Here is a 13,470-nt window from a genome sequence, read left to right on the forward strand (position 1 = left end):
TATTTTACACATTAAAATCACACTCAAGAGGCACCCCAGTTCCCTTATTCATTAAGGGTATTTTTGACATTTACTATGTAATAGTATAAATAGACAAATTAGTTTCTCTTTTCATTAGACTTTGATGAATTGAAATTTAGTATTACTCTTAATGTAGTTGTAGTTCATAGTTTTCTTTAGCTTAGTGTAGTGTAGTCGAAACTTGAGAGATTAATACATTTGAAGGATTTTACTTGTATTGATCAACTGGCAAGAAAGGTGTGATTGAGGAGTGTGAATTTCTTTGGTCCACCTAAGAGTGTGGTGTTGTCTCCCGTTCGTGTTGTGTGTTTTGGTATTTGATACACACCTTGGTGCTATTCATTGCTGTGAGTGTATGTCTCACTACTATCCTTTACATTTTATGCACTTTTATCTTCTTTTATGTTGAATCCGAAATGTCTATGTGTGTTTTGAATCTTCTACTTCATCCCCTTTCTTCTATGTGTTGTTAATTTTGGATTTTTAGTGTTTGTTTGCTTTCTTTAGTGGCTGGTTTTTGTGTTTCTAGGTTTGTTCTTGTATCATTTGGTATCAAGAGCCATGTATTAGAGTTGTTCCCACAACTCTAAGTCTTGGATCTAAGAAAATCTCCACAAAAAAAGTCAAAAATCTGAAAAACTCAAAAAAAAAAAATGGTGTTGTCTTGTTGTTTGTAGTAGATCCGTGTGTTAAAAGTTAGATCTACTAAATTTTATTGTGTTTTGTTGGTGAGGCTTTTGAACTAACTTGTTTGTTTGTTTTGTAGGTGTTGTCTTTGCTGTTTTTTTGCTTGTTCTTATGTACTTTAACCATGGAATTTGAAGGTACCACATCCCAATCTTTGGGTAATGATGTTTTAGGAGCCTTGATTGCTCGGTTTGATTCACTAACCCGAGATTTGAAGGGTGGGTTGGGATCTATGATGGGTGACTTGAGATCTATGAAGGGTGACGTAGGATCCATGAGGGGTGACATGATTAGAATTAAAGCGGGGTTGATAGACTATGTCAATCAAAACCTCCACAAAATTCAAACCACCAAGTCCCAAATCCACTTGACCAAAGACCCTACACTCAACAAAACCCCATGCCACAAATTCAAATCCTCGCTCAACCAAATCCGATCCCCCTCTCCAAACTTCCCTAAACCGAACTCAATCCATCCAAGTAGGAGAAGTGGGAGATTTAGCACCCAAGGAGAATGAGGCTAAGCCTCAATATGGATATAAAATGAATAGTGAGGTACAAGAAGGATATGAAGAAAGGAGGGAAAAGGAAAGGAAAATCATGGGTAGTGAAGTTAGAAGGGGAAAGAAATGCTTGCTTATGGATTTTTTCCACAAAGAATCCTTATTACTCCCTAACCCAAATACTAGCATTTCGCCTAGTATTTTATCTTCTTATGTGCAGGTTCAAGACCCTAGAAGTCCCAAGGAGAAACCCAGGGAAGTTCCCTTTAAGCCTTGGCCAAAAGTTTGGATTTTGGGATAAGTGATGAAGAAGTAAGCCCAAAGGGAAACCTTGATATAATCCCTTGTAATATGGAGCATGAAGGCTGCCATAATACAAACACAAGTGAAGAACACACTTTCCATGATCTACAAGGTAACAAAGCTATCTTCTACAATCCTAGAAACTTGAATTGTTGTGATGTGGCTAGTAGTGGCCAAAGTGGTGTAGTTTCGATTTGTGATACTTTTGGTGATGTTAGGTTCCTTAAGGACCAAGCTCTTGTTGGGAGTACGCAAACACTAGTTGATCCTTTAGATGACAACATCAATTCTTTTCATATGAATAATTTGTGTCAACCTAGTGCTAGCACTTATAACTTGAATAAGTTTCCCTTACGAAGTGACAAGAGTATTCACACACTAGTTGGCCATTGTGAAAAAAAAGTGGGCTGCTCTAGTACAAATCAAGGTAAAATTGGTACACTCTACACTCCCTTAAGTTTAAAATATTATGATATGGCTATTAGTAGCCAAGGTGATGTGAATTTGGGTTTACATAGTGTAGAAGTACGTGCTTCTTTTCTTGGTAGTTCTCTCGTTGTTTATAATGATCAATGTGCTCCTAAGAATAACTGACTACTTGAACATGTGGATGATATGCTTGAAATATCTCAAGTAGATGTTGATCTAGATAATGAGTATGGTCCTTTTAACTTATGTGATGAAAGTCATGATATTAGTCTTGTTCATAGTGACCATGTGTATGTCAAAGTTGTGAGAAATACCTTGGGTGATTGTGGAATTGATTCTCTAGTAAAAGGAATAGCTAACCTCGGTTTAGATCCTTGTCTATTTCTTTCATTTGATCCCGGTATATTATTGGGGTGAGGAAGGTTGTGTTTCGGATTGTATTTCTTTTTCCTTGACGTCTCTCGTAACCGTTTCCTTTGTGATGCTTGTAGTAAGTATTTCATGATCAGAACAAAGGATTATTGATTGTATTTCAAATATGTACCCCCTTGGCTTAATAGACTAGTGAAAGGAATGGCTCCTCTCGGTTTAGACCCTAGTTTACTATTTTTATTTGATCCTGGTGTACTTGTGGGGTGTGGGAGGTGTAGTTTCGGTCCATGCTCATTATATTTTAATATTGATGCTATTCACTTCTTTGGTATCCTTTATGCTAAGTTTCTCATGTTGAATACCAAGGATATTTGGGTGTATGTTAAGTGTGAACAACCATGGATTGATGATATGAGTGTGGTACTAATACTAACCCTCCTAACAAGAGGATTGTGTGCTTGTTTTGCTCTCTCTTTGGTTTTGCAAGATATGAATTTGAGGGCAAATTCCTTTTAGTACAAGGCATTATCAAAGGTTCAAGCTTCGGAATTGACAAGTGATTGAAGGCCTTTTGGAGTATTTTTGAAGCCTTGTTCAAGAGAAGCTAGGAGGAGAACCTTTACACTCAAGAGGCGCCTCAAGTGAAGGGTATAGAAGACATTTTACACATTAAAGTCACACTCAAGAGACGGCCTAATTCCCTTATTCATTAAGGGTATTTTTGACATTTACTATGTAATAGTATAAATAGACAAATTACCTTCTCTTTTCATTAGACTTTGATGAATTGAAATTGAGTATTACTCTTAGTGTAGTTGTAGTTCATAGTTTCCTTTAGCTTAGTGTAGTGTAGTCGAAACTTGAGAGATTAATACATTTGATGGATTTCACTTGTATTGATCAATTGGCAAGAAAGGTGTGATTGAGGAGTGTGAATTCCTTTGGTCCACCTAAGAGTGTGGTGTTATCTCTCATTGGTGTTGTGTGTCTTGGTGTTTGATACACACCTTGGTGCTATTCATTGCTGTGAGTGTATGTCTCACTACTATCCTTTACATTTTATGCACTTTTATCTTTTTTTATGTTGAATCCGAAATGTCTATGTATGTTTTGAGTCTTCTACTTCATCCCCTTTCTTCTATGTGTTGTTAATTTCGATTTTTTAGTGTTTGTTTGCTTCCTTTAGTGGCTGGTTTTTGTGTTTCTAGGTTTGTTCTTGTATCATCATCAGACTTGTTGAGCCCTCCATCTTTAGGAAGGCGGATTATGTTAGCCGTTTGGTATTTACTTTCGTTCTATGGTATGGTCAGGGCCTTGTCTCAGCCTAGTCATATTTCACTATGTTAGAGTCTTTGTGGACGGGATTTATTTATGGATTTTATTTAATAAATGTTCAGAATTTGAGATCATTGCTTATGTAATTGAATCTCTTGACTGAGTTTATTTTTCCGCAACTTATTTGATTTTATACATGTTATGAGTCTATGCTAAGGGGCTTTCTTTGGCCCTCCAAGGTTTGGAAATGCCTGTTGCAGCCAGGATGTCGACTCGAATCGTGACTATATATTGGTTGTACCACGTCAGCATTTTCTTCAAAATTTATGTGCCAGGTCTAACAGTTTTATAAACAAAAACTTTAAAATGAGGAAAAATGAAGAATCTAAGAAGTGAAATTAACATGCAGTGATAGTAGACAAGTAGTTTAATGCATCTTGTTGGATCGTCCACGTTCATGTATATAGTGGGAGTCGAATCACATTTGCTTTGGTGCTAGCGGACAAATGTACAACGTACATGGAATACTCAATTTAAAAAAATAATTAAAAGAAGAATAGAACTTGTTAGTCGATGTGATTTGAGGTTGCACATTTTAGTCTTCCTAGGGAAATGTGTTTGGAACTCACTATATCTTAATATAGAATAATGGGAAAATGTCAAAAATTTCTTTAAATGTGTGAAATTCATAATATCTATCTTCTGTTTGTAGCTTGATCTAATCGGAAATTCTACCGTTAGTACATAATTTAAAAAATAGTTAGTTTTAGTTAACTTACTATTAGTTTACTAGTTTTGCCAACTTAATTTCGCGAATAGTTACTTCACGAAATGAAATTGCTTGAAGGTTTTTCTTATCAGTAAAATCAATTATGTTCATACATATATTTTAGAAAGCAACAATGGATGGAAAGCCACTTTAAGGGTGCAAGTCATTTATATATATTCGCCAAATTCATTATTCTCCATACCTTCAGGTTTAATACATGATCGAAACTTAAATTTATCAAAATATTTTATTTAAACATGACTCGAATAATGTCATATTTTAATTAAACATTTAATCCCTTATAAAGTGTTTCAATTAAATACTTTCGATTCAAATTTCAGAAATTTCTTTACGCGTGTTTTCATTCAACTATTTAGCAGCTAAGTTAACCACATAAGATGAGTTATTTCTTTTAATTATACACATCAACTTTAAGTAGAAAATGTCTATAGTTTTACGGCTTTTATAGAAGCAAATGTGTATATTTAAGGAGATTAATATATTTTATATGGTTAATTTGATTTATCTAATAGATGAATGAAAACACAAAAATAAAAAAAAATCAAAATTTAAACCAAGGATATCTAATTAAATGATTGTGTTGTTTCTGTTGAAGATATGCATTATTTTAGGTTTACGATGGTGTTCGGAATTCTCTCTTTTTCTTTGAAGGATAAGGATAACTTAGAGCCAATAGAAGAACAAGTGAACAACCATTTCAAACATGAAAAGTGTAAAGTGGTGGAGTGTAATTTATTCGTCGTATTAAATAAGGACCAAGAAATGGTCACTTGAAATCATGTCCACATACAATTTTGTTGCTTCTTTGAAGGCATTTGGCCCTATTTTATTATTAAATTTGAAACAAAAAGATTTTTTTTTTTTTAAGTGAAGAATGGTTTTTGAAAATTGAATTAGTGTTTGGTCACGAATACGAACTAAAATTATTTTTGGAATTTTGTGAATAACTTGAGAGAAAAAGGTTAAAAAATAACTTGTTATTTTTTAATTTAGGGCCCGTTTGGCCATGAAAATTTTTCCAGAGTTGGAAATTGTGGTGTTTGGCCATGAAAATTCAGAAAATAATTTCGGAAAATTTTTCTAAAAAGGGAAAACAGGTTTTTGTTGTTTTCACAATTTTTCAACTCCAATTCCAACTTTTATTATTGTTATATATAACTCCAATCTTTTAAATTTTTACATAAAACTCTCCTTATAACATTACTTTTCAATATTACGTATATAGCATTTTTAAAGAATAAGATAATTATAATTTTAAATTTAATGCTATCCTAATTGATATATATCTCTTTTTCTCTCTCATCATTATTTTTATTCTTTATTTAATTTTCTCCTTTATTTAAGACATTGTTTTACTGTTAATTTATATTTATATCCATAAATATATAAAGTATTATATTTATGCCCATAAATATATAAAGTATTATATTTATAATAGAAATATAGAAAGTATGTTATATATAAAGTTTATACCATGTATATACCATATACACATATATAAATATACAAAGTATTAAGAAACATACTAAGTATATTTATAATATAAATATACAAAGTATGTTATAAATGAAGTTTATACCATGTATATGCCATATACACACATATATAAAAATACAAAGTATAAAGAAACATACTAAGCATATTTATATATTTATGGTATATGATATAATATACCATAAATATTCAAAGCATATTTTACATAGAAATAATTTATTCACACATAGTAAAATCTTTCATGTATAAGAAAATTAAAGAAATAAATTAGCGGCATCCTAAAATTTAATAACAACTCATCATTTCATATTTTTTAGGAACAGAAAATGAAGGAAATAAATTAAATAAATTCCTGAAAAAATAAATTTGTTTGAAAGATAATATTTGTTACTAAAAAATAGGAAGCAGTGATCTATTAATATAACATCCATATTTAAAAATTTCAAATTTGAGAAAACGACTATTAATGTAAATATTATATATATCATAATTGAAATTCATTAAATATGACCATGTATATGTAATTATTTTTATAATAGTGATTAATTGTGTTCTTTTTCCATTTGTAGGTAATTTTAGTTGGGTGATTTTGATAGTTTGTAAAAGTTTGAGCATAAAATCATATTTAAATTTTTTTTTTCAAAACTCAAAAAAATTTTCAAAAAAGACATTGCCCAACACAACTCCAACTTCAATTTCAACTCCTAACTTCGAAAAATTTTAATTTTCATGGTCAAACGATTACTTAATTTTTTGAAAATTCCACAATTCAACTTCAAGTTGAACTTTAGAATTTTTTAAAATTTTATTGTCAAACATGTTTTTTGAAGTTTAACTCGAAAAATAATCTGTCTACTTTCTTTCTTAGTTTTTATTTCATTTTTTTTCCATATCTAAATTCATAAAACGACTAGATTTCAAAGTTTACCTGGTCACTAAGCTGAGCTATTCGTTTGGGCCAATACAAACTTTAGCCAACTAATAGATATAATTTCGAATTATGACCAAAATTGCAACGTCATATTTTAATTTCACAAATTCTATTATTCCTAAATTCAATTTTAATATACGTTGTCACCTTTTTTTTTTTTGCTGATGTAGCAATTTTATTACATAAAATAGGTCTCACATAAATGGACAAAAGATATCATATCAGCTAAAAAAAAATGACAAAATATGCTAAAATTTAATTCAATTAATAAAATTCTCATAAAATTAAAATATATCGTAATAAATTTGATCATACTTGTGGTGTATTGCTTTTCTCCAACTAGTAAATGATACTTCAAAAGTTTAAAGAAGTTTAAAGATCAAAACTTAAAATTTCTTGTCAGTTTTCAAGAGATGAAAGAATTTTTTGAATCTGTACACTGTTGTATAGTACAAAATTTACAGCAACGTGTCATTTTCTATGAACAAGTATTCAAGTAATTATTCACTACTACTTCTAACTGTGATCCATCTCTCATCATCATTCCTTCTCCAATTCAGTTCTGAATCTGAACCTAATTTTCTTACCCTTTGCAGAGGAGACTCCACTGAGCTTGCTGTTAGTATTGAATAATGATCCATAGTTTCTGAATTCCATATGTCTTGATCAAGAATGCTTGTCGGCGAACTTGTCACAAAATCTTGATCTGTCGTGGAATTCAAATTGAAATCCTCAAGAAACGGATGTTTTAGGAGTTGTTTAGCTGTCCATCTTTCTTTCGGATCTCTTCTCAAGCATTTGCTTAAGAAATCCCTTGCTTCTAAAGACAAGAATTTTGGAATTTCTGGGGATTCCCCAGAAAATGCAATTTGGTAGAGCAATGAAGCTGCGTTTGTGGCATTAGTCCATGCCGATCTACCAGTGGCCATTTCAATAAGCGTACATCCCAATGACCAAATATCACCCGGACGCCCCTGTTCTCCCCCACGCGCCACCTCCGGTGCCATGAACATCGGGGTCCCACCAATTGGCTCCGTGGCACCAACGACCCTGTCTGCTTGATCAATCCACCTGGCACAACCAAAATCGGCAATTTTGGCACCGGTTTTACCTAACAAAATGTTCTGCCCCTTAATGTCACAGTGTGCTATGCCCCTTGAATGTAGGTACTCTAGTCCTTGTGCAATTTGCTTGGCATAATACCCTATCAAAGGCTCGTTGATCCGACCACCATGTTTCCGATTTTCATCGACGAGTGTACCTTCCGACATGTATTCCATCATAAGATTAAACATGAGTTTGTCCTTCTCTTTAGTAACATCGCACCCCTTGTAGCTAACTACATAAGGTGAGCTCAATTGGGACAGAGTTTTCTGCTCCTTTTGTAGCAACTCTGACTTGGATAGCTCAACTGACTTGACAGCAAAAACCTCATCGGAGAAACGTGACTTAGCAACGGAGACGGAGGCAGAGGAGCCGTGGCCTATGGTATGGCCTCTAGTCCAATCCATAGTAGAAGAAGAAAAATGGTTTGATGTGTTTCAATTTTAGAAAGAGTTCTGTTTTGGTTTGTTTTGGTGCTGCAACAGAGGAAGGTAATATATAATAAGGTGAATTTCCAGAAATTCCAAATTAATTGGGTAGAGCTTAGGTGGCATCTTATTTTTTCCCTTACTCCATAGAGTTTGAAAATTGATTCAACGGCATTCACAACGTGGCGAGTTGGGTATGGACATACGGCAGATTGAGTAGGCTTGGAGGGCTGCCATTACTTGGCCAATTAGGTTGTCGCCACGTGGCAAAAAAATTTGCAGTTTAAAGAAGTACAGATCAATTTGATCTGTTTTAACTTTCAATTTATAATGATTGAAATAAGTTGATGGTGAGTAGTTTGGGTTGTTTAAATGGGTGTGTAACCACTTTTGAAGTTTTAACCGTAGGGGTTAGGGAAGGTGTTCATAAATGTCTTTTCATGAGAATTGGTTGAAGAACCAACAAAACTTTCTACTGAGTTCTTGAGAATATTCCACCTTTTGGTTGGCATTGAATTCAAGTGGTATTTGAATTCTTTGACATTTGTTATATGTATATCCACTAAATGTACAATTCCATTTAAATTCGAAGAACTGGACAAGCATGAAGTCAATCCAAAATTATAGAATTGGGTAGTCTTTAAAGACCATAGGAAAAACCAAGCAGTGGAAGATTAACTATATGCTTCAAGGTTACAATCAAATTTGCCAAATTACTTGGCCTATAAGTATTTTTCGACTTATATATTCTTTTTGTAAATAACAGGAGTGTTTATGAGTTAAAATCAACCGAAAAAGTCATAAATTGTTATACACTCTTAACTTTAATGATTTTGCAATAACCACTTTTGATTTGACCAAAACTTTTGTAATTTTTTTTTCTTAATATATTCTGTCGTGATATAAAATACTCTTCCTAAAATATATCTCCTAATTATCCCTCTATTTTATTACTAATACTTTTTGCCTTTTAATGTAAGAATATTTAAGTTTATAATTTTAATAAATAGATTTAATACATTTAAGTAGAGAAATACTTAATGTGCCCAACACACCAACGGATTTAGCATTTTTAATACTTCTACCCACACATGTAATAATTTCTTTATAAAATTAGTTTCAACACCTAATTGTGTTTTGCCACAGTTAGTACTTATCAGTTACTTTTAATCATGAAATCCAAATAAGCTCTTGATCTTTCAAATATTAATAGAGATAATTGTTTATAGTGAGATTAGGTTATTTCAAAACGCAAGATTATCCCCTTCTAGAACTAACGTGAGAAATTGCTTTCTAGTCATGCCAAAGGAAAAATCACACGTTGATAGTTCTCAGACCATTCCAAAACAGTGACTAAAAATTTCTTTTTAGTAGTGGTCTGTAGCTTCTGAATCAAGCCTATGGAAATCTTTCAATGTGGCAAAGTGTGTTTTGCCCAATCATACCTTCAATTTTCCACAAGTTTCCTTTAGATGCCGACCTCTATGAGAGGGTTTTTTTTTTTTGGTAAACTATGAGAGGGTTAGCATCCATATATTATACTAAAATATTCCATCAAATGTCCTGTGCATATGGTGTGTGTATATTATAAACGCCACAGACAACTTCAACGTATCTATATATCAACTCCACGAAATGTCATGCGCATATGCCGTGCGTATTACAAAAGGCGCACAGAGTGTCAACACCAATGTATACATTTTTTTTATATTAAAAATTACACAAATACACAACTTATATTTCTAATATTACAAAAAATCTCAACTCCCTAAATATATGATAAAAATTCCAACATATACACAGAATGCTAGGTATATGTCGGCTATGTTATGTATATTAATAGGGAGAGAGAGTAAAGTAATTAAAAAGTGGAAGAGTGTGTAATTATTTCTAAAAGGGTTGATATTTATGTTATTTATACTTTTTTATATCGGACTTCAAATGTTAACGTATCCTTTGAATAATATGTCAATGTAATATTTTTTCCTGTAACAACGGGCATAACTTAAACTTAATAAAAGATTTATTAAATTGGATAATAATAATCAAGAGAGTAAGCCAACATGAATTGTGATGAGATAGTTAAGATCTCTTTATTCTTAATTAGAGGTCTCGAATTGAATGTTTGGAAATGAAAAAAATCCTGATGGAAGTGCATCCTTAGAAATGGGCACTACACTGCAACGAGTGAATCCAGATTGGTAGGATTCAAAAGCGGATAGCAGACATCGGGTGAGGGAAAAAAAACTCTATAGTGGTGTTTTTTTAAGAAAAAAGAGATCACTGTGATTTAAATTCGTGACGTTAACAAAACAATATTTACTGAAACATTATAACTATGATTAGAGGTGAACAAAATTGAACTGCAAATTGAGTTAATCCGGAAAAAAAAATCCAACTAATGATTTGGTTTGATATTGAAAAAAAATTAAAACCGGCTATAATTGATTTGGACTGGTTTTAACTAAAAAGAAATAAACCAACCTGAGTCAATCGATATTACATTTACACAATTTTTAAAAAATATTTAATACATAAAAATATTTATTATGATATAATTTATAAATATTTCTTAAACCTTTTATTATTTTTATTCAACATATCATTTCAAGTTTAAACTTTGTATTGTGAATGATCCAATAAGTTTTATAGTCCATAGATATTTAGTAACTCAAATAAAGCTCAAATCAATGCTAATGTTAACAAAAATATTCAATTAAAACACCAAGAATAATACTAATGTTGGATTTCTATTCTGTAACGCCTCGTGTATGTCCCATTAGAGCGAAAAAATGAGCCAATATGACCTTTAGGATGAGTAGAAATCGTTTGGGATGAGTTTGAGTATGTCAATGGAAGTTTGTACATCAAAAAGAGGTTGTGTGACATTCCGAGAGAGCCCCCAACTTGAGGTCCGCACCGCGCCCCAAGATGGAGGAGCTACTGGAATGGCTACGCCCTAGGCAGCGCGCCGTGCGGACACATGCTCCGCGATGGGGAGAGCCCCTCAGGCCTGATGGGATTCGTTTTTATTTCGTAGTTCAGGAGCATTAGGGTCCTTTCCTTGGTTAAAAATCATCTCTCGCTTACACTAAGTGACCCCAAAGCCCTAAAACGATTCTCATTCCCCAAAAAGACATTTCATCCTTACCCAAAACTCAAAGAGAGAATTCATCTAGGGTTCAAGTTTCAAGGCTAAGGATTCAAGCTTTTCTCAATTTCCTTCCGTCAGAAAGTCATGTTGAACACTTCCTACTTCAACTATATTACAAAGTGTTAATTTAAATAGTATTTATGCATCTTATATTGACGGTTTGAAATTACGGTTGAGAATTACGTTTATGAAAAACTTAAACGTGATTTTCCTCTTGTTATAAATTAAATTTTTAATCACTAGTACAGGAAATTGATACTTGAAACGACTATTTGAAAATGGTGTGCTTTCATATATTAATTCGAAAGGTGAAATGATGAAATTATAATCTTCAAGCTTTTCAAATAAATGCATGAGTATGTCACCCTGCCCTTTTTAACTGGTCAATGTTTTGAACTTTATGACATATTTTAAGACTCTTATGGAAACTGAAAAACGATTATGTTTATAAAATGGTGAGATAAAGAGTCAATAATGTTTGATGATCGTGATTTTGGCATGATATGAATGACTTGCAAATCTTTGTATAACGATATAAAAAATGTGAATGTCTTAACAAAAAACTCTATGAATAAAGGTTATAAATATTTTAATTGGATTCAAGAAGGACCATGTAGTTTCACTGAAAATTCATAGTCCTTGTGACCAACATCTGAAACGGCATTTGCCGACGTGCGGAGGTCTTATTATGAAAAATGGATGACTATTGCATATTTGCTTCGCACAAAGGTATGCAGTTATATTTATGATATGATGGCCTAATGATAAATACCCCAATCCATGCGGCTAATATGAATTGGAATCCGTTAATTGTGTACGGACTGAATCCATATAACTCGTGGATTACTTAATGTCGGTGCAAACTACATAGTATAGAATGAAAGGTTTCAAATGATTATGTGTCTTTTATGCCTTAAGTCACTTGCTTCCTATTATCTTTATTAAGAGTTTATGATATGGAATTTTATATAATGTTTTATAAACTACTTTGGTTCTCTCTTTCCTGGGTTGCATATCAGTATTTATCGTCTTGACCGTTTCTGAACGCTACATCTTTCATGAAGTAGGTTCTGAAGTATTTTTTCGTGATCCTGCCCAACGTTAGGATTCAATCAGCACGACAACTAGCTAGTGGTAAGCCATCCATTTTTTGGAAGTCATATGTTCTCTTTCAATTAGATTTGGACTACCCTGTTTTATTATATTTTCGGGTCACGTTCCGACTTAGAGTTTTTATTTATAATGTAAGAGGTTTCGTAGACTGAATTAGACAAATGATTTTACACCTTATTTAAAGACTTAGAGTTTGAATTGTCATTTAAGTTGAACTTCATATTTATGGGCCAAATTTCGCACTTTATTTGTGACTATGCTTATGTGTAATGATGTGGGTCATCTCGGACCTTCATTGGTTTGGGATACCCGTTACGGTCAGGACCTCGGCTCGGATCGTGACATATTATATTCTTTAATTTTGCATAAATACATAACGTAAATTTATTTTTCTATTTAATAATTAGTCATGTAATTAGTACTTACTAAAATTATTTTAGCATGACTTAATATTTTTAAATTATAATTATTCTATTATAACTTATTAATATGCAATATTTGTTTTATACGATTTTGTTAGTATTTTTTTTTGAATATTTTATAGTCAAAACTCATTTCATATTGTGTTATTCTTTTTAAGGAACACCTAAGATAGTTGTATCTAACTGGGACTAAAGAAATGTTTTAAGCACAAGCTAATTATAAGTTTGTATGAAGCCTTTAACGAAAAAAATAAAAAAAAAATTGAGAAAATCACAAAACCCCAAAAAACCCGAGATTGAAAAAGTTTAATTTTTATCGGTTTAATGATTTATAAATTTAAAATCCGATACAAATAGTTTAATTTAATATTTAGAAAACTTGAACCAACTCAATCAGACCCCAACTATCTATGATAAAGACATTTTATCAAGTTTCAATCCCCCC

The 13,470-nt window shown here is 32.2% G+C and overlaps 1 protein-coding gene across 1 annotated transcript; it reads right to left on the reverse strand.

Moving 5' to 3' along the window:
• Window positions 1–7,083: 7,083 nt before the first annotated feature.
• Window positions 7,084–8,819, reverse strand: LOC107853533 (mitogen-activated protein kinase kinase kinase 18). Its single transcript, XM_016698528.2, has one exon. It carries the CDS (start codon window positions 8,313–8,315, stop codon window positions 7,305–7,307), a length of 1,011 nt encoding a protein of 336 aa, XP_016554014.2. The 5' UTR covers window positions 8,316–8,819; the 3' UTR covers window positions 7,084–7,304.
• Between the last annotated feature and the right edge of the window lie 4,651 nt (window positions 8,820–13,470).

This window comes from Capsicum annuum, chromosome 7 (genome assembly GCF_002878395.1).
Source record: "Capsicum annuum cultivar UCD-10X-F1 chromosome 7, UCD10Xv1.1, whole genome shotgun sequence".
NCBI lineage: Eukaryota > Viridiplantae > Streptophyta > Magnoliopsida > Solanales > Solanaceae > Capsicum > Capsicum annuum.